Source organism: Schistocerca piceifrons, chromosome X (genome assembly GCF_021461385.2).
Source record: "Schistocerca piceifrons isolate TAMUIC-IGC-003096 chromosome X, iqSchPice1.1, whole genome shotgun sequence".
Taxonomy (NCBI): Eukaryota; Metazoa; Arthropoda; class Insecta; order Orthoptera; family Acrididae; genus Schistocerca; species Schistocerca piceifrons.
The window spans coordinates 780,150,342-780,176,433 of NC_060149.1; the positions used below are offsets into that span (position 1 = coordinate 780,150,342).

A 26,092-nucleotide genomic window follows, 5' to 3' on the forward strand; every position below is an offset into this window, starting at 1 on the left:
CATGAAATGCTCAATGAGGCAGTTTACGCCTCAGGGTCACCTGCTGCCACAAGATGAGTACCTGTTCGATCAACATCCATTGTGTCTGAGGGCCCAGTGAGATCTACGTCCTCAGCGGACGCCAGAATCGCCACTTCATCCTCAGACGCAGAGCTTATTGGTAGTGGTGAAGTGGGTGCCACCACAGTGCCTTTGTTCTTGGGGGTCTTTTTCTTTTTGGGTTTTTCTTGCTGCTCCTTAGATTTGTCCGGCTGGAAGGGCTTCACTGATTCAGTCTCAGAGACTTAGGAGGACTGTGAAGCCCTACAACCAGCTACCTGTGGTTACTTCAACCAATGGCGGGTGTCAGCTTTACCACTGGTAGGAACCTGGGAGGGGAGTGACCCAAGGGCCCATTCCTAGCGAGAGGAGTCGAAGAAGATGTACGCTTCTCTGGGTGAGAAGTGGGGACTGACATTCCCAATGGTTGGGGGGTGTTGCTCCGAAGTAGGTGGTGCAGGAGCAACAGGGAGTGAAGTGCCTCCCACCATCAAGGGGGCAGGTGGAGTCTGGCAGCTCTGAGAGCAAACTGTATGCAGTGGAACGGAAGATGGTAGAACCGTTGTAGTAGCGGAAGCGTAGGTTGACATCATACACACAGGATGTAGCCTCTCATATTTTCTCTTAGCCTCAGTGCAGGTCAGTCGGTCCAGGGTCTCGTATTCCATCATTTTTCTTTCTTTCTGCAGAATTCTGCAGTCTGGCGAACAAGGCAAATGGTGCTCTGCGCAGTTGACACAGATGGGAGGTGGGGCACATGGAGTATTGGGATGTGAAGGATGCCCACAATCCCGACAGGCGACACTGGAAGTACTGCGGGATGACATATGGCTGAACTTCCAGCACTGCATCAGGGGAGGGACATATGGCTTCACATCACAGTGGTAGACCTTCCAGCACAGCATCAGGGGAGGGGCATATGGCTTCACATCACAGCGGTAAACCATCACCTTGACATTCTCGGGTAATGTGTCACCCTCGAAGGCCAAGATGAAGGCACCAGTGGCAACCTGATTATACCTCGGACCACGGTGAACGCGTTGGACGAAATGAACACCTCGCCATTCTAAATTGGCGTGCAGCTCATCGTCAGACTGCAAAAGAAGGTCCCTGTGAAATATGATACCCTGGACCATATTTACTCTCTTATGGGGTGTGATGGTAACAGAAACATCCCCCAGCTTGTCACAAGTGAGTAATGCCCGTGACTGGGCAGAGGATGCCGTTTTTATCAAGACTGACCCTGACTGCATTTTGGACAAGCCCTCCACCTTCCCAAACTTGTCCTCTAAATGCTCCACAAAAAACTGAGGCTTCATGGACATGAAAGATTCCCCAACAACTCTTGTACATACGAGTTACCAGGACGAATAAGCTTCACTGGCATCCTCAGCCTGGCATTTCTCCCATGGTGTGGCCATGGAGGGGAACAATTTGGGGTCATATTTCTTAGCATTGAAGGTAGACCTCGACCGCTTAGAGACTGCTGATGATGGATCACCAGCAAGAGATGATGTACTATGCTTCATCATGTGTCATCCGCCCTGATGCCACTCACTCCAACCAGAGGCCCTCCCCACGGGCACCACCCAGCCGCAGCAAAGGCCACCTGGCAGTATGGCCACTGCCGGGAGTCTCGATGCTCCAGGAGATGGGCATCTACTCCTTGGCATATGTGGGGAGTTACGGTGCAGGCATCATCAGAGTGATCCCTGTGTGGTCAGGGGCTACAACCAACAGGGTACATGGCAGCCCCACCACAACAGACTGACTACTGTGCTGGATATCAGGCACAAACAAGCTAAGAAGTCCATTATCGTCGACAGTACAGAAAGTGATACTGCACAGAGGATGGAGGAAAACGCACCCGGGAGGGTGACCTCACCCAACAGCTGGAGAATGAGCAGAAGTGCAGATCCACTTCGACGAAGGATGCGAGAGGTCTCAGCGCATGATGAACACTATGCACCATGTAAGACACCCTTCCCCAACTGGCTCACTCTTTGGGAAAGTTTTGAAAAATGGAGGTCAAACCCTAAAAGGGACCATCACATAAAAGCCAAAACGTTTGAGATTCCTTTTAGTCACCTCTTACGACAGGCAGGAATACCTCGGGCCTATTCTAACCCCCAGACCTGCAGGGGGAGGATGTAGGTGGTACAGAGAGAAAAGGTGGAGCGAGGAAGGAAAATTCTGACTGCACCAGCTTGCACCCGGGTTTTCATTGAGATGGTTTGACTATGAATGTCATCCAGGATGAGCAGCACGACCCCCCTATGAAATGTGGAAAGTCAAAGTGGACTGGAAAGAAATGCGAGATATCAAAGTGATTGCGAGGTCACAATTTTATTTCCTGAAGGCAGAAAACAAGTGGCCGCTGGAATTCCAAGAGCAGCGATAATTCCTCCTTGTTGGATCTAATGCCACAAATGTTCCACTAGAGGAGAGTCAAGATGGGGAAAGGGGAGGAGGGAAAAAATGAAGTGTTGTCACTTTCGAAAACTGGCTGCTACAGGGTGCAGAGGCTGGAGGATCCTGTGCCATGAGATCTACAGAGGCATTGGCACTCTCACTGGTCAGTCTGTAGATTGCATGACAAGAAAAACCAGCAAAACGGAGGTTGACTGGACAAGGGTATCATGCGGCGACACTGTTGAAGAGGATCTCGAAGTAGGGGAAGGAGAAGACTGTTTGTCTTTGTTTGATTTCTTGTAGCCTTTGCAACTGGTAGATGAAAATTCAGACATTTGATGGTTGGAAGGACATAAAAAGTCTTCATGGGAGTATTCCTTCTGTCGTTTCAGGCCTGCCGATTGTGTAGCAGGTGATTTCGCCCCCGGAGACAAAGATTTGCTGGCTTGTTGCACAGCTGGAGGAGGAGGAGGAGAAGGAGACAAGGTTGCTACCGTGAGACTAGGTGATTTTACAACCACGGTGCCGAGTTTGAGGTCACAAGTCTGCGTGGCCCTGTTCTTCATGGCACGAGATGTAGTAACAACTGTACTGCAAGTGGTAGATGGTAAAACACAGGGCTTCTGACAAGCCAACAACTTGTGAGTGACAGGTTAAGGCACTTTTCCTTCACCCAGATCTCCTGGATCTCCTCACTGAGATACACAGCATATTCTTGGGATGAGGCGGCATGGTTGCCATTGCAATTGACACAGCAGGGAGAAAGAGGTGGGCAATCGCCCTCGTCAGCATCCCTACCACATGTAACACATCTGACTGTGTTTTGACAGGATATTCAAGTTTGGTCGTAACACTGACACTGGTAGCAGCACATCAGGTTTGGAATGTACAGTCAGATCATGATGTCTTCATTGAGTGCTTTAATCTTTGATGGGAGCACTACTGAATCAAATGCGAGAAAAAGAGTGTGTATTCGCACTAAGGTTGCTTCAACCCTACTCACTACACGATGGACTGCAGAGAGGTAAGTTTGGACTTCTCCCTCAGTCAGACCATTGAGCAGCCTATCGTAAATAACACCACATGAAGAATTCAGCATTTGATGAGCCTCTACACAAACAGGATATCCATGGAGGAGCAAAGCTGCTAGCAGTTGTTGGGCTTGAGAACCACAATTGGTCTCCAAAAGCAATGTTCCATTATGTATACGAGAGCAGGATTTCACAGGGCCAGCAATTGCATCAACACCTTTCTGAATAATAAACCAATTAACAGTAGCAAAGGACTGACCTCCTTCAGTACGTGATACCATGAGGAACCAAGTTGCAGCTGAGAGAATGTTGGAATCTTTAACCAACTGGCAATTTGGGAAGGTAACAGCTCAGGTAATCACCCTTCCCTTGGCCTGTACCAGGGGTACCTGTTGACCCGGGGCTGGGAATTATGCATTAACCAGTCATCTGTTACAGATCAGATGCATTGGCCGGCCTTCAGGAGTGCACAGGGTGAAAGAAGAAACAAAGAGGAACCTCAAATGTCAAAGAAGAGAAAGGATACAAAATGGAGAATAAAGAAAGAAAGAAAGAAAGAAAGAAAGAAAGGCGAAACAGAGGAGGGACTGTTCTGCTGTCAGGTTACAAAACTTCAGAACATTCCCAAAAATATCCCAAACATGTTCCCAAGGGAGGGGAAAAAGAATAGCAGGAGGACAGACATACAGCGTGGAAGGGAAAAGGGGCTGCAAAGGCTGGGGACCCATGGTAGCCTAGCATAAACTCACCACAGAGTGATGAGCCCCCTGGGGGCAGAGTGGCCAAAGATGGTAATCATATGTGTATGTGAAGTATGCTTGCTTGTGTGAATGTGTGTTTTCTGTTCTGGAGAAAGCTTTGGGCAAAAGCTCAAATGTGTAACAGTCTTTACATGATTTAAATAACAAATGACACAGTTGCAGACTTTCCTGAGACATTGAATACATGAACGAAATTAACAGCCTTTTCATCATGTCTGTCTGCAGCTCATTGTCTCTTTTTTTGAGTACCAATCTATCTTTTTCTTAATATTGATGATACTCCGACCGGGACTTTCCACTGTTTGATTGACCAACTCAGTAAGGTCACAGACAGGCAACTGGAAACTTTACATTTCGAGTGAAGGCAAATGTAGATGTGAATTCTGCCTCAAAATGCAAAAAATGTAGAATTACTTAATAATACTGTCTCATAGCAAACTCTATCCATATGCAGTATTTTACCAGAGATAGTGTGAAATACCTTTATTTTCTTCATACAAGTATCGAAAATGTACTCAGCTTTTATTTACTGGTGCTGCACATCACCTAAAGTGCGCGTCATTTATGTTGGCGGCCGAGTTTAGGTTCATTCTGCGCATCTGACGTCACAAAACACAGTCAGCCAATGAACAGAGAACAACGTTGCCACATCTCGACTGCAGTGCAGAGCATGGACGAGTGTCTTCAGTTTTAGAAACGTTCAGTCATAAATAAAGTAATAGAACAAAAGCAATGTCTTGATAGCAGACATTCTTTTATAGAAAGTTTGGAAAAAGCATTCTTTATACCAATTACTTCATATTCTATTAATTAATTGAACCAAACAAGCAATAAGACTCCTAATTCAGGCGATAGCAAGGAAAGGTGTTTGTATCACTCTCACGAACCGCTTTTTCGCAATAAAGAACAGCGGTAATTGTTTATTTCCTATTGTACTTCGACAAAGCGTGAGTAAGTCATAGTCATACCAACAGTGTTTGTCAGTATTTTGCGTGACGTGTTATAGTCCTCATGGCATTATGTAGTCAGACGAGGTGCGTTAGCGTAACGGTTAAGGTGTTGGGCTGCTACGCGAAAGGTTATGAGTTCAAAACTTGTGCGGTGCTTAATATTTTCATTATTTAAAAACAATATCGAAGTGCCTTACTTCACGAATTATATTCGTTTGAATGCAATTTTTTGAAATTTCTAGTGCTTTGTCTCTTCATTAACCCTTTCGCTGCTGCAGACACGTGCTCGCCGCATCCTGCGCTGTACTCGATTTTGTCATCACTGCACTGCTCGCCTGTGCAGACACATCATGTTCCCACTGCTTTGACACACTTATCATTCGATTTCACAAAAACTATGAATGTCTAATCACTTACAAATAAAAAGAGAAAAAATACATGCAAATTTCACCAAAAATAGATGCTACATTCAGGTCCCTAGTCATAGACAGTTCGTGAGAGACTATACAGAAGATACTGTACATACTTTTTATAGGCAAAATAAATCAGTACCTACCTGCTCTGAAGATGACTGACCAGGAGTGCTTGTAGTGGATACTTTATTATTATTTGTCAATGTCTGCTTTAATTTCTGCAACAAATAAATATACTTTTAAGAAACATATACAACTAACACTTTAGACTGAGCATAATAGATCACAACTGCTGATAAATTTTTAAAAAAATCTTGTAATAGGTTGAAGAAGGAAGAAGAAAAGCTAAACAAAATTGAAGTTAACAAATAAAGAACTAAATGGCATAACCATCTTCATGGTGGCACAAATGGTTTACTCAGACATCAAACTCTAGAAAAACCAACAACTGCAGCAAAAATAAATTATCAAAGAAATACCTGGAGTAACTGCAAACTATAACATCAATAATTGCTTATGGCTTGCCTGCTAGATGAAGTTCAAAAGTTGGTGTAATGCAGACACTTTAACATGGCAATGTTAAGTGGTGAGTATTTTGATATAATAAATGCATGATGACAGTGGCAATGAGAGTTTTGTTTTTCTTCCCACGAAAAAAAATTACAATGGCAAGATGTGATAACTTATGAATAAAAGGATTGTATTTTTAGTTCATTAATGGTTTTATTAAACCAAGAGTATTCTAAAATGAAATTCCATAATGTGATAATCATACCTCATTCAACCCATTGTGCCAGTGCCCTGTTATATTTCACTAACATTGACACAATGAGAGGTGGACCATCTCATGTATCTGGAATGAGGTTAGGTGGAAGTGAAATTAAATTAATAACAAGAATTGTTATGTGATGCTGAAAATGTGGGAAGGTATGCAGAAACAAATAGTTACATGTGTGGTGTCTACAAAGAGTCAACTGTATCAAATGTAAAACTCTGAATAATATTTTGTAAAAAGCAGCTCAATTATTAATTTCATTCATGTCACCCAAAGCATTCAAAATATATGCTGTAACAATACTGAAATATATAATAAAATCACTCAACAACAAGAATTAAATGACTTCAGAATTATGGACAAGTAATGATATGAACTTCACATTCAAAATGGACTGGGGCATGGCGTTGTAAAGAGGAAGTGCGAGGAATCGAACATTCTACAGCAGTAAGGATAACTTTTGTAAGATATTCCACCTGGTCATCACAACAGGGGAAATGTTCTTCATCGAAGGTAGACAGGGAGGAGGAAATCCTCCAGTTGGCCTTAGTAAGCTGCCATTTGGGTGTGCACATAGGTGGTGTGGGAGTCAGCAAACGAATAGCACATGGGAAATGGTCGCTCAGGTACATGTCGGAGAGAATGGACCACTAGAGACAATGGGCATGCTGAGCAGTGCAGACAAATACGTGAAAATAGGAATAGTGTGCATGGAGGCTAAAAGGAACATAGGTGCTCCTGTGCTAAGGCAGAAGAGGTTACATTGATTAAGAAGGTCAACCAAGATGGCAGCTCTCGGACAGGTTGTGAAAGAACCCCAAAGGGGATGGTGCGCATTAAAGTCATCAAGCAGCAGAAAAGGGTGAGATAGCTGGCCACTAAGCTGGAGGAAATCCATCGAATGATGGAAGGATGTAAACAATACAAAGGGAAAAGGTCAAGTAGGGAAGGAAAAGGCGAACTGCAAGAGCTTGAAGGTGGGTAGTCAGGGAGGTGGGTTGACTATGAACACCATCATGTATGAGCAGCATGACTCCCCCATGAGATGGAATGCCGACATTTGGGAGGAGGTCAAAACAGACCGGGAAGAAATCTGAGAGATCAAAGCAGTCACGAGGACACAATCTTGTTTCCTGAAGGCAGAGAACAAGTGGATGCTGTGATTCTAAGAGCAGCTCTAAATCCTCTTTGTTGGATTGAAAGCCGCAAACATATCATTGGAGGAGATTAGTGACGAAGAAAAAATGAAGGGGTGTCACTGTGGCGGCTGCCGAATGCCAGCCTTCAAAGACTCAGTACTACAGGGCCCAGAGGAAGGTGGATCCTGCTCCATGATGTCTACAGCAGTGTTGGCATTCACCTACTGTCGGCCTGCAGAGTCCAGGGCTGAAATGCAGTAGGTGGTGCACACGAGCGACACGGAGGTCGGCCGGGGGGGGTATCATGTGGTGACACTGTCGAAGAGGATCTCAGAGTCAGTGAAGGAGAAAACCTTTTACCTTTGTTTGACTTTTTAGAGCCTTTCCAGTTAGCACAGAAAGACTCAGATGTTGGTTAGCTGGAGGGACATAGGAAGTCTTCACAGGAGTATTCCTTCAGTCCTTTCTGTTCTGCCGGTTGTGTAGCTGGTGACTTCGCCCCGTGAGGAGAACGTTTGGTGGCATGCCACACGGCTAGAGGAGCAGATGCAGATGCTACCGTGACGCTGGGCGATTTCATAACTGTGGTGCTAAATTTGAGATCACATGTCTGTTTGGCCACGTCCTTCGTGGAGCGAGGCATAGCGAGAACAGTACTATTGGTGCCAGACAGTAAAATGCAGGGTTTCTGACTAGCTGACAACTTGCGAGCGACCAGGTAAGGCACTTCTTCCTTCACCCCAATCTCCTGGGCAGACCGATCATCGAGATACGTGGGACAACTGTGGGAGGAGGCGGCACGGTCACCATTGCAGTTGATGCAGCAGGGAGGACGAGGCGGACAGTTGCCCTAATGAGCATACCTACCACAGGTTACACATTTGGCTGGGTGTTGACAGGACTCTCGCGTGTGGTTGTGATGATGACACTGGTAGCGGCACATAAGGTTCGGATTATATAGTCTGACTATGATAACTTCATAATCTGCTTGGATCTTTGATGGAAAAACCACTCTAGCAAATGTGAGAAAAAGAGTGCATGTGGGCACTACAGAGGCACCTACTTTTTTCATCGCACAATGGATGGCAATGACACCGTGGATTTCAGCCCCGGTCAGACCATCAAGCAACCTAGTGTAAATAACACCACAGGATAAATTCAGTGTTCGGCGGGCCTCGACACAAACTGGAGAGCCACGGAGGAGCGAAGCTGCAAGTAGTTGTTACGCTTGAGAATTAGAAGTAGTCTCCAAAATCAAAGTGCCATTGCATAAACTAGGGCAGGATTTCACAGGGCCAGCAACTGCATCGACACCTTTCTCAATAATAAATGGATTTACTGTAGCAGAGGACTGATAGTCTTCAGTACATGAAACCACGAGGAAACTCGGTGCAGCCGCGAGCGTCTTTGAATCGTTAGCCTCATTCCATTTAAGTTTTGCAGCCAACAGCTGTGAAGCTGATGACTGGCTCATTGCAAGAAAATCCTCTGTGATTGCCAGTGTCTCCAATGGTGTATTCCTTCCTTCAGAAGGGGGCACTCCCACCTTAGGTGATTGTTCACACCTCCTGAACACCTGACAGAGGGACCAATTGACAATTTACTGAAAACTTGAGAAAATTTGGTGCTACATAAAATCATTAAGTGGGTTGAAGGCTTCGATCCAATCACTCATTGACTAGTCTGGGATGACATTAGAAGACAGGACGGCGACATGCAAAATCTTAAATTTCACGTTTAAAAAATAATTCATGCAGTAGGACCATACAGAGAGGCCACTGTTTGACCATCACACAGAATTCTGTGTGGAGGACATAGAAACGGGCTTCCCTGGTGTTGAAAAGCAACTGAAAAAGTTGAAAACAAATAAGTCACCAGGTCCACATGGAGCCGCAATTCAGTTTTACAGAGAATACTCTACAGCATTGGCCCCTAACCTAGCTTGTATTTCTCGTGACTCTCTCATCCAGTGCAAAGTCTCAAGTGACTGGAAAAACACACAAGTGACTGCTGTATATAAGGATTTAATAAGAGACCCATGTCCTTGACATCAGTATGCTGCAGAATTCTTGAACATATTCAAAGTTCAAAGCAATCTGTGACTGTTCAGGGACAGCCCTGTTTTATTGTCAGACATGTGGGAAAGTGCAGCTCATCTACAAAGGAGACCGCATGTAGAAGAAGTGTGTGACCCATTCTCTAGTACTGCTTGAGTGCTTAAAATCCCCACCCGGTTGAATTAAAGGATGACACTGAGGCAATTCAGAAGTTTGCTGCTAAATTTATTACCGCTTGTTTTGATCACTATGAGACTGTTACAGAGATGCTCCGTGAACTCAAACTGGAATACCTGGAGAGAATATCACGTTATTTTTGTGAAATACAATTGAGAAAATTTAGGGAACAGGTATTTATAGCTGACTGCAGAACAATTCTACTGCTAGCAATGTAAATTTGCGTAAGGACCTCAAAGACACGATAAGAGAAATTAGGACTGGTACAGAGGCTTATAGACAGTTGTTCCTCTCTCGCTCTATTTGTGAGTGGAATAGGAAAGAAAATGACTAGTAACTGCACAGTTTCCCTTGGCATACACGATATGTGCTTACAGAGTATGTATGTAGATGCAGACATGGACTACGAAGCATTGTGTTCAGCAATGAATCGCAGTTCTGCAATACCCTGGATAGCCTAACTGTAATCGGTTAGCTTGGGAGCAACCTAGGAAGAGGTCCCAAACTCCAAATGTTTTGGAGAATCACAGCTGTGTTACTCACAGCACCACAATGAGGGAATCCATTAAGTACACCTTCAGGTTATGGCAGGTAGAGACTGATAGAACTCTGATGGTGCAATGGTATGTCACAGGCGTCCCGCATCCTAACGTGTTTCCTCTCATGCAACAGAATCGTGGTGACATTTTTCAACAGGACAAATCGTCCAGACATGACACATCTCTCTAGAAACTGTCAAAGTACTCCCATGAGCAGCAAGATCCCCAGATATGTTCCAGATAGAACAGGGGTGGGACTAGCTTGAACATCAACTCTCCTCCAGGATTTAAAGGAACAGTTACAACAGTTGTGGGCCATCTTGCCTCTGGAGAGGCTACAGTGGCTTAATGACACCATTCACAATTGAATCAGTGCATGCATAGAGGCTAAAAAGGGTTGAACATCATGCTGTTAAGAGGGCTCACACTGCCAATTTCTTCGTAAATTTGACTTGATAATGCTCTCATTAGAGTAACACCATGTACCCTCTCAGCTTGTGAAGTTTCATTCTGTTTCCTCCTCCCCTTCTTGGTGCTTTGCTTTACGTGTGTGTGTGTGTGTGTGTGTGTGTGTGTGTGTGTGTGTGTGTGTGTGTGTGTGCAGGCGGGCGGGCGGGCACGGGCACGCGCTTGCGTACGTACATTCAAAATTTATTACTATACAAAACACATATGAGCTAAGAACAGACTACCAAACAAATATACGATTCTTACCATTTTAACTAGTGCAGATCCATCAGTTGGAGCAACAGGTTTGCACACTGTTGGAACACATGTTGACATGTCAACTGATTGACTGTTGTCCTCATTACTGGTTGCAGAAGCACCCGAAGTTACAGATGTGACGATAGGCTTAAAAGTAAAATAGTGAGGTAAGTACCAGCAAACTGACATAAATTACATAATAAAAATGAGAAAATATCAATACATAATCTGTACATCATTAATATTTACATTTTTATGTAAACGAAAAATTAGTCACTACTTCCTCTCACCTAGCAGGAAAGATAGCTTTGGTGCTTCTCTCTCTAATCAATAGACTGATGGAACAAACAGGGAACAGAAAGCACAGCTTACATTCACATGCAGTCAGCGTACAAGTGTTTTCAAATGTAACATTTAAGCCAGGAAATTTGGACAAACAATAACAAATTGATTGATAGGCACAATCCCTCAGAACCATTGCTCCTCATGTGCCATTACTCTACCATTATGTTTATTAAGCTGGCTTACAGGTTCACTTTGCAATGCCTATAGGTACCAGAACTGCTATGACTGCAATAACAGGTGTAATCGAGGTCTAAACTTGAACTATCTCAAAACATTACAACAGTTTCTTGGCTATGTTTCCAAAACATTCATTTTTTATGGGAACTGTGTCACATCTGAGGCAGACAGTGGGGTAGATGTGAAGCCATAATGAATAGCATCCACGTCACACTTACGTAACCCAAATCTAGTCTCACTAACATTGTTGCACATCAGCAACCTCTTAACTAAATGGACTGAGATGTTGATTGTGGAACATGAAAAAACATCCCACAATCACCACATAGTATTGACCTATTTTTAAGTACATTAATTCTGACTCCCCGATGTTATTCTATCTGTATACTGAGCAAACAGTAAAGGAAAGAAAAGAAAAATTCGGAGTAGGTATTGAAATCCATGGAGAAAAAATAAAAACTTTGAAGTTCGTCGATGACATTGTAATCTGTCAGAGACAGCAAAGGACCTGGAAGAGAAGCTGAATGGAATCAACAGTGTCTTGAAAGGAGAATATAAGATGAACAACAACAAAAGCAAAACAAGTATAATGGAATGTAGTAGAATTAAGTCGGGTGATGCTGAGGAAGTTAGATTAGGAAATGAGACGCTTAAAGTAGTAACGGAGTATTGCTATTTGGGGAGCAAAATAACTGGTGATGGTCGAAGTAGAGAGGATATAAAATGTAGACCGGCAATGGTAAGGAAAGCATTTCTGAAGAAGAGAAATTTGTTAACATTGAGTATAGATATAAGTGTCAGGAAGTCGTTTCTGAAAGTATTTGTATGGAGTGTAGCCATGTATGGAAGTGAAACATGGACGATAAATAGTTTGTACAAGAAGAGAATAGAAGCTTTTGAAATGTGGTGCTACAGAAGAATGCTGAAGATTAGATGGGTAGATCCCATAACTAATGAAGAGGTACTGAATAGACTTGGGGAGAAGAGTAGTTTGTGGTACAACTTGACTAGAAGAAGGGATCGGTTGGTAGGACATGTTCTGAGGCATCAAGGGATCAGCAATTTAGTATTGGAGATGAACACACTAAGCAGATTCAGAAGGATGTAGGTTGCAGTAGGTACTGGAAGATGAAGAAGCTTGCTCAGGATAGAGTAGCATCCAGAGCTGCATAAAAGCAGTCTCAGGAGTGAAGACCACAACAACAACAATTCTGACTGTTTCCAAAACTCTTTGATTCTGTAATTTGGTGGCACCATGTCAATAATATTCCAGAATTTACTTTAGGAATACAGAAGACCACTCACCAACTAGCAGAGGCATTGATGTGTCAATATGCAAACACAAAAGAGAGAAATACCCTGAAAGCTTTCAGAGTAAATCCTTTACCAAGCTAGAGTACAAAAACACACCCACGCACATGAACACACGTGTGCCCCTACAGTGTGCCTGCTGGGCACGCAATGCTGAGATTGAATTTCGGCAGGTGAGCTACGGAGGGATGGGGTTTGTTCAGCTGGGGTGGGAAGGATAGGGGAGAGAGAAGTGGGAGGTAGAAAGAAGGGTTGTGGGGTTAGTGAGCAGTGGCTCAGAGGTAGGCAGCAGGTGGGTTGGTTGGTTTGGAGTGAAAGGGAAATCACCTTCGTGGGTAAAACGTAACACTAGATCAGCCGTTCTGCTAGTGCCAGAGGTAGCTTGTCATGGAGATTAAGATGCCACTTCAAAGCAACTAAATTAAGGCAGTCTATGAGTAAGTGGGCCACTGTCAGGCAAGCTCTGCATCAGCAGTGAGGAGGATCCTCACATCGGAGAATGTGGCTATGGGTCAGCCAAGTGTGGCCAATGTGGAGTTGACGGAGGACAGTGAATTCCCTACGACAACCATGCAGGGAAGACTGTCATGTTGTCATAGTCTCCTTAATTGTCCTTAGTTTGTTCGGGGAGATCAAGGCAGACCATTCTGAGTTCTAGACTTCCAGCAGTCAATGGCGTATAAATGACCAAAAGTCTGGTTCTGGGACTCCCATTTCCAGAATCGGCATCCTGGTGATCAGCTCGGCCAACCGATCACCTCATTCATTTCCCAAAATCCCAACATAACCAGGGATCCAAACAAAAATGACTGGCCATTCAGCTTGATGGGCAGAGACAAGATCCTGGATAGCCATAACCAGTGAGTCAGGAGTGGAGCACTGGACTATAGCCTACAGGCTGTCAGTCACTGCAGATTAGGATACACTTGCCAATGCAAGAACGAACATGGCTATGGGCTAGTTTAATGGCCATTAATTCAGCAGGGAAGTCACTGCAACCGTTTGACAGAGAGTGGAGTTCACTGCACCGTGCCTGTGTGTATGCAAAGCCTGTTCGTCTGCTGACTGTTGAGACATCTGTAAATACCACTTCCGAACCTGGATACATCTCAAGTACAGCCAAGAACAGGCAACGAAAAATCATGAGGTCTATGGAATCTCCTGGACCAAAGGAGACTTCGAGTCAAACCCAAGGTCGGGGCACAAGCCATGGGGGCAGATGCGATGTCTCCCTGACCAGAGGCGACAGTGGAGGTAGTTGCAGTTCTGGGTCGTCATTGTGGGAGGTGGAAATCCCTTCCAGGAAAAAGGACATGGTAGGTGGGATGTTCAGGGAAGCTATGAATGCATATGGCATAATTCAGCAGCTGTTAGTGGTGCCTGATAAGTAATAGAGGGATTCCAGTCTCGAATAGTAGACTTTTCACAGGGCTAGCTCAGAAGGCTCCTGTTGCAAGTCGGACCCCACAATGATGAATGGGGTCCAGTATCTGCAATAATGAGGGTAATTCTGAACCATGTGCAAGGCTCCCATAATCAAGACAGGATAGAATCAGGGCTTTGTAGAGCCACAAAAGGGTAGAGCAATCTGCACCCTAGCTAGTGTTCCTGAGGCAGCAAAATGTATTTGGTGTCATCAGCACTTTCACTTAAGTTGGCAAAGGTGAGGAAGCCACATCAGCTGGGAATCTAACTCCAGTCCCAAAAATTGGTGTGTCTCAACTACAAGAAATAACTGGTCATCTAGGTAAAGCTCTGGGAGTGGGTGGGCAGTATGATGACAACAGAAGTGCATGAAATGAGTCTAGGCAGCTAAACACCGAAAGCAATAGGTAAGAGGCCATGACTGTGACTTTTGTATGGCACCCTGTAGGTGACACTCAGCAGCACCCATAGTACAGCAGCAATAATAAAAGCAAAAATTGTCAGCATATAAGGAGGGCAATACATATAAGGAGGGCAATACCAAACACCCCACAGTCATTGCTAGACCACTAATGGCCACCAGAAAGAGGGGGATGCTCAGTACAGAGTCCTGCGGGACACCATATGGGGGGTACTGAGTGAAGCACCCACTTGAACCCAGAACATACAGTGCAACAGGAAGTTCTTGACAAAAATCTGGAGTGGACCCTGGAGACCCCACTCATGTAACAGAGTAAGTACCTATGTGGTGGTGCCATGTCATATCATAAACCTTCCGTAAGTAAAAAAAAGACAGCGATGAGATGCTGATGACATGTAAAGGCTGTCTGGATGGTGGACTCCAGGTGAACCAAATTATCAGCAGTGGAGCGGCCGTTGCAAAAACTGCCTGTAGATGCAGATGCCCCGAGGCTCAAGGAGCCAACACACCTGCTTGCTCACCATGCATTCAAGCTACTCACAGAGAATGTTGGTAAGGCAGACTGGGCAACAACTGTCCTGCTCTATGGGGTTCTCACCCTGTTTCAGTACCAGAACTATTGCACTTTTTCGCCAATGAGATGGGAACTCGCCCTTGTTCCAGATCTGATTAAAGAGGGCAAGGCTGTGACACTGACAATCCACTGAGTGATGTTTCAGCATTTGGTTGTGGGTGCAGTCTGGCCCAGGGGCCGTATTGGGGCAATGGGTTATGGCACTGGAGAGTTCTCATTCACTGAGTGGAACATTACATGGCTCCATGTGACAGGTAGTAACACATAAGTGCATTTGCTCCACCAGCTGTTTAATGAGCTGAAAGGTGAGGCGGTAGTTCTCAAATGCAAATGTGTGAGCATAAAGCTCAGAAAGATGTTCGGCAACAGTGTCGGGATCAGTATAAATGGCACCATCTAAAGAAATACTTGGTAAACCTGCAGGGGACTGGAAGCCATAAAGCCATCTGATCTTTGCCCATACCTGTGATGGAGAGATACGTGATCCAATGGTGGAAACGTACCATTCCAAGAATTCTTACCTTCGTCATTTTATGAGGTTGCGGACACGGGCAGGAAGCCATTTAAAGGCAGTTAGGTGCTCCAATGAAGGGTTCCACTTATGGCATTGGAGAGCCTACCTACAACCTCTAATGGCTGCAGCTATCTCTGGGTTCCACCAGGGTACTGCCTTCTGACAGTGGGATCCTGAGGACGAGGGGATGGTATGGTTGGCTGCCAAAAGAATAGTTGCTATTCTATGCTGAACAGCCGCATCAATGCTGCCTTGCAGTGGGGAGCTAAGGATGACAGCAGAGGTCAACCTATCCCAGTCAGTATTATGGAGAACCCACCTGGGTGAGAGTCCAGGGAAGCAACATTGAAAGAGGAACAGGAAGATCGGGAAGTGGTTGCTACAACAAAGGTCATTGAGGACCCTCCAGTGGATAGGTGGTAGAAGACGAGAGCTGCAACAGGAGAGATCAATAACCGAATATGTTCTGTATGCCGTACTGAAGTGTGTGGTGGCAACAGAGTTCTAGAGGCAAAGATCAAGCCATGCAAGTAAAGAGCTGATGTCTTTACTGAGGCCAATGATCATTGTCTCACCCCACAGAGAGTTATGGGGATTGAAGTCGCCTAAGACTAGGAAAGGTGGGTGGAGCTGAGAGAGTAATTCAGACAGTACATCCTGGGACACAACATCATCAGGAGGGAGATGAATGTTATGGATGGTACAATCCTGATGTGCCCTTATGCAAACAGCCACAGCCTCCAAAACTGTATCAAGAGGCACAATGTCACTATATATAGAATCCAGCACATATGTACAAACTCCACCTGATTAACTCTCATAACTGGTATGATTCTTGAAATAACCTCAGTAGCCACAAAGGGCAGGGGTCCGAGTTGCTGGAAACCACATTTCCTGGATGGCAGTACAGAATGCAGAGTATATGCTTAAAAGCTGTCATTCCTGTCAACTTCCCCGTATTTGTCCTCAGTGTGTTCCACAAAAAAATAACGGCTTTGCGGCCAAAAAGGAGTCCCTGTCAGTCCTGGTACAGACCAGGTATTGGGGTGGGGGATTCTGCTCCTAGTTGTCTAGTCCTGCGTTCCTCCCAATGGTGTGACCAGGGAAGGGAATTCATTGGAATCATACTTTGTTGCATCATACAAGGCCTTCCCATGCAAAGAGACTGCTGGGGTCATGTGACCACTAGAGATGGGCAAACTCGTTCATCCTTGGGAACTAGTTCACTGGTGATCGCTCTTTTTTTGGGAACCATACATTTTTACTCATTCACTGTTCATATGTGCATGGTATATGGTTCTAATGAAAAACTGAAAATTAGTAGCATAGGTGCCTGAAGATGGTTGGTTGGGATTAAAGGGACCAGACTGCTACGGTCATAGGTCCCTTTTTCCAAATACTAAAAACACCCACAGAGAATAAAAGCGATTAACAGAACAGAGCACAGACGACACAGAACAAGAGAAACGGAGACAAAGACCAGACAAGACGAGCTAAAAACACACAGAGCATGACGGTGGTTGGCCGACCATAGAAACAAAAAAGAGGAAAAGCCAACCACCAAGAACACATTAAAAACTCAGGTTAAAAGCAGAGGCTAAAAGCCAGAATCAACACTAAAAAACATAAACACTCAGATTAAACGATAAAAACCCCCTGCCCGAATAAAACGCAAAACTAAGTCCACCATGGCAGAGTCATCGATTAAAAGGGCAGAGAGCGTGTCAGGCAGCCCAAACGTCTGCCTGAGCACAGATAAAAGTGGACAGTCCAACAAAATGTGGACCACTGTCAATACCGAGCCGCAGCGACAGAGAGGGGGGTCCTCACGACGCAATAAGTGGCCGTGGGTCATCCGTGTGTGCCCAATACGCAGTCGGCAGAGGACGACAGACTCCTTGCGAGAGACTCGCAAGAAGGAGTGCCACACAGTCGTCGTCTCCTTGATGGCACGGAGTTTATTAGGGGCGGTCAGACCGCGCCATTCAGCGTCCCAAAGCGAGATAACTTTGCGGCGTAAGACTGCCCTCAAATCAGTCTCCGGAAGGCCAATGTCTAGAGTGGGTTCACTGGTGGCCTGTTTGGCCAGGCGGTCAACACATTCATTGCCCGGGATACCGACATGACCGGGGATCCACACAAAGGCCACAGAGCGGCCGCAACGGGCAAGAGTATGCAGGCACTCGTGGATAGCCATCACCAAATGAGAACAAGGGAAACACTGGTCGAGAGCTCGTAAACCGCTCAGGGAATTGCTAGAGATCATGAAGGACTCACCTGAGCAGGAGCGGATATACTCTAGGGCACAAAAGATTGCAACCAGCTCAGCAGTGTAAACGCTGCAGCCAGCCGGCAAGGAACGTTGTTCGGAATGGTCCCCGAGAGTTAGCGCATACCCAACACGACCAGCAACCATCGAACCGTCAGTGTAAACAATGCCAGAGCCCTGGTACATGGCCAGGATGGAATAAACACGGCAGCGGAAGGCCTCTGGAGGGACTGAGTCCTTCGGGCCCTGTGCCAAGTCGAGCCGAAGGCAAGGGCGAGGAACACACCATGGGGGTGTACGCAAAGTGGCCCGGAAAGGAGGTGGAACAGTGAAAACCCTAAGCCCAAAGAGAAGCTCTTTGACGCGGAACGCGATCGTACAACCTAACCGGGGCCGACGTTCTGGCAGATGGACGACCAATTGCGGGAACAGGAGACGGTAGTTTGGATGCCCGGGCAAGCTAAAAACATGGGCAGCATAAGCGGCCAGCAAACGCTGGCGCCGTAACCGCAGGGGAGGGACACCTGCCTCCACTAGTATGCTGTCCACAGGGCTGGTGCGGAAGCCACCAGTGGCAAGTCGTATCCCGCTGTGTAGTATTGGGTCCAGCACCCGCAACGCAAGTGGGGAAGCAGAGCCATAAGCCAGGCTCCCATAATCCAGACGGGACTGGATTAACGCTTGGTAGAGCCATAACAGGGTAGACCGGTCGGCGCCCCAGCTGGTGTGGCTCAAGCATCTCAGAACATTTAGATGCCGCCAACACGCTTGTTTAAGCTGCCGAATATGAGGCAGCCAAGTCAACCGGGCATCAAAAACTACACCCAAAAACCTGTGGGTCTTCACCACAGCAAGAAGTTGGTTGTCAAGATAAAGCCGCAGCGCAGGATGGACCGTTCGCCGCCGGCAGAAATGCATAATGCGGGTCTTGGCAGCCGAAAACTGAAAACCATGCGCTACAGCCCAAGACTGCGCCTTGCGGATTGCGCCCTGTAGCTGACGTTCAGCAGCTGCAATGCCAATAGAGCTATAGTAAAGGCAGAAGTTGTCAGCGTACAGGGAAGTGGAGACAGAATTTCCCACGGCCGCAGCGAGCCCGTTAATGGCTATTAAAAACAGGCAGACACTTAAAACAGAACCCTGTGGCACACCGTTCTCCTGGACGTGGGAGGAACTATATGAGGCCACGACTTGCACGCGGAAGGTACGATACGACAGAAAATTGCGGATAAAAATCGGCAGAGGACCCCGAAGACCCCATCCATGAAGCGTAGAAAGGATGTGATGAAGCCATGTCGTATCTTACGCCTTCTGCATGTCGAAAAAGACAGCGACCAGGTGCTGACGGCGGGCAAAGGCAGTACGGATGGCCGACTCCAGGCTCACCAGATTGTCAGTGGCGGAGCGGCCTTTACGGAACCCACCCTGAGACGGAGCCAGAAGGCCCCGAGACTCCAGTACCCAATTCAAGCGGCGGCTCACCATCCGTTCAAGCAACTTGCAAAGAACGTTGGTGAGGCTAATGGGACAGTAGCTGTCCACCTCCAGAGGGTTCTGTCCAGGTTTCAAAACGGGGATGACAATGCTTTCCCACCATTGCGACGGAAACTCCCCCTCGACCCAAAGACGGTTGTAAAGATCGAGGAGGCGCCGCTGGCAGTCCACTGAAAGGTGTTTCAGCATCTGACAGTGGATGCCATCTGGCCCAGGAGCGGTATCAGGGCAAGCGGCTAGGGCACTGCGAAATTCCCACTCACTGAATGGAGCATTGTAAGATTCTGGGTGGTGGGTGCGAAACGAAAGGCTCCGACGTTCCATCCGCTCTTTAATGGAGCGGAAGGCCAGTGGGTAATTGGAAGAAGCGGAACTAAGAGCAAAATGCTCTGCCAAGCTGTTGGCAATTTCGTCGGAGTCTGTACAAACTGCTCCATTCAGTGAGAGCACAGGGACGCTGACAGGGGTCCGATAGCCATAGAGGCGTCGGATCTTGGCCCAGACCTGCGATGGAGAGACATGGAGGCCAATGGTGGACACATACCGCTCCCAGGACTTCTGCTTGCTTTGGCAGATAAGGCGGCGGGCCCGCGCATGCAGCCGTTTGAAGGTGATGAGGTGTTCAATGCAGGGATGTCACTTGTGACGCTGTAGCACCCGCCGGCGATCTTTAATCACTGCAGCGATCTCAGGCGACCACCAAGGCACAGTCCGCCGCCAAGGGGACCCAGAGGAACGGGGAATGGCAGATTCGGCGGCAGTAACAATGCCAGTGGTGATCGATTGAACCACCACATCAATTTCATCATTAGAGAGAGGCTCAAGAGTGGCAGTGGAGGAGAACAAGTCCCAGTCAGCCTTATTCACAGCCCATCTGCTAGGGCGCCCAAAAGAGTGACGCTGTGGTAGATCGGAAAGTGGTCACTACCACACAGGTCGTCATGCACACTCCATTGGACAGACAGTAAGAGGTTAGGGCTACAGATCGAAAGGTCAATGGTGGAGTATGTGCCATGCGCCACACTGAGGTGTGTGAAGGCACCATCATTTAAAATCGAGAGATCGAGCTGCGACAATAAATGCTCAACGGTGGCGCCTCGACCTGTTGCCACTGACCCACCCCACAGAGGGTTATGGGCGTTGAAGTCACCCAGTAGCAAGAAAGGTGGCGGCAATTGGGCTACCAGTGCAGCCAGGACATGCTGCGAGACATCACCATCCGGTGGAAGGTAAAGACTGCAGACGGTAACAGCCTGTGGCGTCCACACCCGAACAGCGACAGCCTCTAAAGGTGTTTGGAGAGGGACAGACTCGCTGTGCAGAGTGTGAAGGACATATATGCAGACGCCACCAGACACCCTTTCATAAGCTGCCCGGTTCTTATAATAACCCCGATAGCCACGGAGGGCGGGGGTTCACATTGCTGGAAACCAAGTTTCCTGAAGAGCAATGCAGAAGAAAGGGTGAAGGCTGATAAGCTGGCGGAGCTCAGCTAGATGGTGGAAGAAATCGCTGCAGTTCCACTGGAGGATGGTATTGTCCATGGCGGAGAAAGGTGTGACGGGACTGGGAAGGCAGATTACGCCGCTGGGTCACCTGCTGCCTCTGATGGAGCACCCGTGCAAGTGCTATCCATTGCGTCTGAGGGACCGGCGAGATCAAGGTCCTCAGTGGACGCAAGGATCTCCACCTCATCCTCAGACGCAGAGCTTTTAGGTAGCGGTGGAGTAGGTGCCACCGCAGGTGTCTTGGTCTCACGGGTCTTCAAAGTCATTTTCTCTCGCTGTTCCTTTGGTTGCCGTTGTTGAGAGGGCTTATTGGAGTCAGTCTCCGGGACCAACGAGGATTGCAAAGCCTGTCGACCAGCGACCTGTGGCTTCTTCAGCCATTGGTTGGTGTCTGCTGTGCCGCTGGTAGGAACCTGGGAAGGGAGTGACCCAAGGGATCCCTTCCGAGAGAGAGAAGCCGAAGAAGACTTACGCTTCTCCGGCTTAGAAGTGGGGACTGGTGTCCCCAGTGGTTTAGTGGGTGCTGCTCCCGAGGTAGATGGTGTGGGAGCAACAGCGAGAGAAGGGGCCCCCATCGCCAAGGGGGCAGGTGAGGTCCTCTGACTCTGAGAGCTGACTGTATATCTTGTAGCTGAAGGAGCTGGAGCAGGAGTGACAGTGGAGGCATAAGATGACATCATGCGCACGGGATGTAGCCGTTCAAATTTCCGCTTAGTCTCAGTGTACGTCAGTCGGTCCAGGGTCTTATATTCCATGATTTTGCATTCTTTCTGTAAGATACTGCAGTCCGGCGAGCAAGGTGAATGAGGCTCTCCACAGTTGACACAGACAGGAGGTGGAGCACATGGAGTATCGGGATGAGATGGGCGTCCACAATCTCGACATGTGAGGCTAGAAGTACAGCGAGAGGACATGTGGCCGAACTTCCAGCACTTAAAGCATCGCATCGGGGGAGGGATATAGGGTTTGACATCACATCAGTAGACCATCACCTTGACCTTCTCTGGTAATGTATCACCTTCGAAGGCCAAGATGAAGGCACCGGTAGCTACCTGATTGTCCCTCGGACCCCGATGAACGCACCGGACGAAATGTACACCTTGGCGCTCTAAATTGGCGCGCAGCTCGTCATCAGACTGCAAAAGTAGGTCCCGATGGAAAATAATACCCTGGACCATATTTAAACTCTTATGTGGGGTGATGGTAACGTTAACATCCCCCAACCTGTCACAAGCAAGTAACCTGCGTGACTGGGCAGAGGATGCCATTTTTATCAAAACTGACCCAGAGCGCATTTTGGACAACCCCTCCACCTCCCCAAACTTGTCCTCTAAATGCTCTACAAAGAACTGAGGCTTCACGGATAGAAACGAGTCACCATCAGCTCTGGTACAGACGAGATACCTGGGCGAATACACGTCACTGTCATTCATTGCCTTTCGTTCCTCCCATGGTGTGGCCAGGGATGGGAACGATTTGGGGTCATAAATGTTAGCTTTAAAATGAGCCCTCGAACACTTAGAGACTGCTGGTGGCTGGCCGCCAGCGAGAGATGATGTACCACGCTTCACTGCGGGTCATCCGCCCTGATGCCACCTACTCCGACCAAGGGCCCTCCCCACGGGCGCCACCCAGCCGCAGCAATAGCCACCTGGCAGGATGGCCATTGCCGGGAGTCCTGATGCCCCAGGGAGATGGGCATCTACTCCTTGGCATACGTGGGGAGTTAACGGCGCAGGCATCAGTAGAGCGATCCCTGTGTTGTCAGGGGGCTACAACCAACAGGGTACATGGCAGCCCCACCACAACGGACTGGCTACCGTGCTGGATCTTAGGTGCAAAAATGTCCAAGGTCGTCGTCGCAGTTAAAAGCAACACTGCAGAGTGCAGCGTGGTAATCACACCCAGGGACGTATCCTCGCCCAAGAGATGGAAAACGAGCGGGACACCATTGCAACAACGAAAAAGCCGGCTAAAGGTCTCAATGCACGACGGATACAGTGCACCATGTAAGGCGCCCTTCCCCAATTGGCTCGCTCTTCGGAATAATTTAGAAAGATAGAGGTCAAACCCGAGAGGGGACCATCACATAATGCCGAAACATTTGAGACTCCTTTTAGTCGCCTCTTACGACAGGTAGAAATACCGCGGGCCTATTCTAACCCCTGAACCCGCAGGGGGGAGGGGGCACTTGCCTCCCCTCCTGAGTGCAGAGTTTTTATTCATTACAAAATTCTCACACACTTGTAGAAGTAATTTTTGTGATTCTGCAAAACCTCTCGTTTAGGCAACTGTAGCATTATGTAGCTGATCACAGTGAAATAATATAAAGTGGCGCGCAAAAAATAGGCCCCAAGTACAGGCTGCTCGCCAATTACACACAATTTGTTGACCGCTACAAGCAGAATAGATTAACATGTAATAATTACGCAGTAAAGAAATAACAAATAAGTTAATGCAAACAACAACTTCGAAACAACAGATGACAACTGGTGGGCGACAACGAGTAGTCTAGTACTAGGGGCCGATTTTTCGTGTGCCCCTGTATCACTGAAATAATATTGTAGAAGTATTCATATTCTCTTTACAAAATGTGACACCAGACACTCAATTATCGAGTGCAGACTTCATTCAGTTGTAAGTCGATCTGCCTTCCATAACAATGAGCATACTGTTTTACCTTTGAACAAAAAAAGATGGAAAATGGCCACTTGTGTGTGCCATGCTGACACCCTTTGCATGTGTAATAACAAAAAAACTTGCCTTTTTATAAATACGTCTTCTGCTGTTTATGGAAATAGTGAAGTAAGCTGATATGCCCTTTTGTTACCTGAAAAGATGCATGTATTACATCCCACATAATTTTTATGTAATTTATGTAATTACAAAATACATTTTAATTACAGGTTGTGGGTGCTGAATAGAATACGAAAAGAACCAGAAGTCCAGAGTTCAATAAAGGTTTGAAACAGTTCTAGAATGGGCGTGCACAGCGAACGAAATGAACAACAACTTGATACTGAACTAGCAAGGAACAATTGGCAGTGGAACTGCAATGAGTGGCCATGCGAAGAAGGACGAGTGGCCACACGAAGAAGGACTAGTCCGGCCGAGGGAGACCGAGACCGACGGGAACGGGACCGAGGCTGGAACGAGACCAATTAGTTCGCGAATGACCTATCTGTAGTGACCACCAGCAGGAGAAAGTTTAAGTAGCTTCATGTGTGAACCATCCGCCATGGTGTCACCCACTCTGAATGGGGGCTCTCCCCATGGGTGCCACCCAGCCATAGAAATGGCTATCTGGCCAGTAATCCATTGCCGGAAGTTCCCGTGCCCCAGTCATCATGGGCACATACACTTCCACTATGCAGGTACTCGACACTCCTCCCCCCTCCCCCCCCCCCCCCCCCCCGCCACACACACACAATGGGATGGCTACTGTGCTGGAATATGCATCTACGGCAACAGGAAAGAAGGGTGCCAGGGTGGAAAGGCACAGAGGCAGAGCATACACCACAGTGGGTGACCTTCCCTGCATGACGCGCACTTCTGCAAAATTTGGAAAAGATGGCAGATCAAACCCAATAATGGGGACCATATAATTGTTCGTGGAAGGTGAAAATAGTGCCAAAAACAAAACCAGAAATAAAGGCCAAAATTGTGAACCAAGTCTAGGCAAGGTGTGCACCAAAAGGACCATCCAATGGAAAGTCAGAGGAGGTAAGAGACAGTTGAAGTGTAGGTCACAGTAGCCATGCACGTACTCACCAAACAGCAGTAAGCCCCCTGGAGGGTAGGCAGCAGGTTTGCTGGGTAGGAATGCAAGAGGGAGATGTGACAAGTGCACTAGGCATGTGATATATGGGTACTGGAGCCGATGGCGAGTGGCGCACAATGAAGCTAACGTGAAGCATGGATTGGGAGGGGTTGACAGGACAGAGGAAGTGGAAGCTCTTGGGGTGGAGGTAGTGGCTAGAGTTGGTTAACAGACACTGAGGCCAGGAGGGTTATGGGACTGAAGGATGTGTTGCACGGATAGTGCCCATCTGTTTAAGTCACAATAGCGCATGGTGGAGGGAAGGATCCAGACAACCTGGTTTATGAAGCAGCCACTGAACTCAAGCAAGTTGTGCTCAGTAGCATGTTGTGCCACAGGGTGGTCAACTTTATCCTTGGCCACAGTTTGATGGTGGCCGTTCCTTCTGGTGGTCAGTTGGTTGGTTGTCAATGTCAATATTGATATAACAAGGTGTACAATGATGGCAGCAGAGTTGGCAAATGACATGGCTGTTTTCATATGTGGCCCTGCCTCTGACGGGATAGGGTAAGCCTGTGACAAGGCTGGAGTAGGAAATGCTCGGTGGGTGGATTGGGCAGGTCTTGCACTTGGGTCTGCCACAGGAGTGTAACGCCCGTGGTAAGCGGTTGGGAGTCAGAATGGCATAGAGATGGACTAGGATGATCTTGGGAATTACGGTTGGGGGTTTTGCCTGCCTGTGAAGGCACTCATGAGACCTTCACTTTACTGGGCAAGGGAGTGCTCCTCACAGCAGATTTGCTGGTCATGGGTGGCAAGGATGTATGGAAGCAATTTTCTGGTATAGAAGGAATGGCAGCTGGTAAAATTCAGGTACTATCAGAGGATAGTGAGCTTAATATGGACAGGAGTGTAGATGGAGCCATTAGAGAGGTGGAGGTCAATGTCCAGGGAGGTGCCATGTTGGGTTGAGGAGGACAAGGTGAAGCAGGTGGGAGAGAAGGTGCTGAGGTGGGGAAAGAATGAGGATAGAGTGTCTTGGCCCAGAGCCCAAATTAAGAAAGTATCATCAATGAACCTGAGCCAGGGGAGGAGCTTGGGGTTTTGGTAGGCTAGGAAGGTTTTCCGCTAAATGTCCCATAAAAATGTTGGCAATAGGAAGGTGTTATGCAAGGGCCTCCCCTCAAAGGAGAAGTAGTTACGTTTGAGGATTTAGTTGGTAAAGTGGATAAGGAATAAGGTAATGGGTTTGTAGTCTGAAGGGCTTTGGGAGAGGCAGTGTTCACCAGCAACAAG

The 26,092-nt window shown here is 47.2% G+C and overlaps 1 protein-coding gene across 2 annotated transcripts in view; it reads right to left on the reverse strand.

Annotated features, from left to right (window-relative positions):
• LOC124722814 (cyclic AMP-responsive element-binding protein 5) overlaps window positions 1-26,092 on the reverse strand; it is a 157,157-nt gene that overhangs the window by 54,162 nt on the left and 76,903 nt on the right. For both annotated transcript variants that reach the window (XM_047247941.1, XM_047247942.1), the window contains exons 7-8: window positions 11,008-11,145; window positions 5,750-5,824 (exon numbers count right to left, since the gene is read on the reverse strand). In XM_047247941.1, coding sequence (XP_047103897.1) covers window positions 5,750-5,824; window positions 11,008-11,145 — 213 coding nt within the window. The remainder of the gene's footprint in view (window positions 1-5,749; window positions 5,825-11,007; window positions 11,146-26,092) is intronic.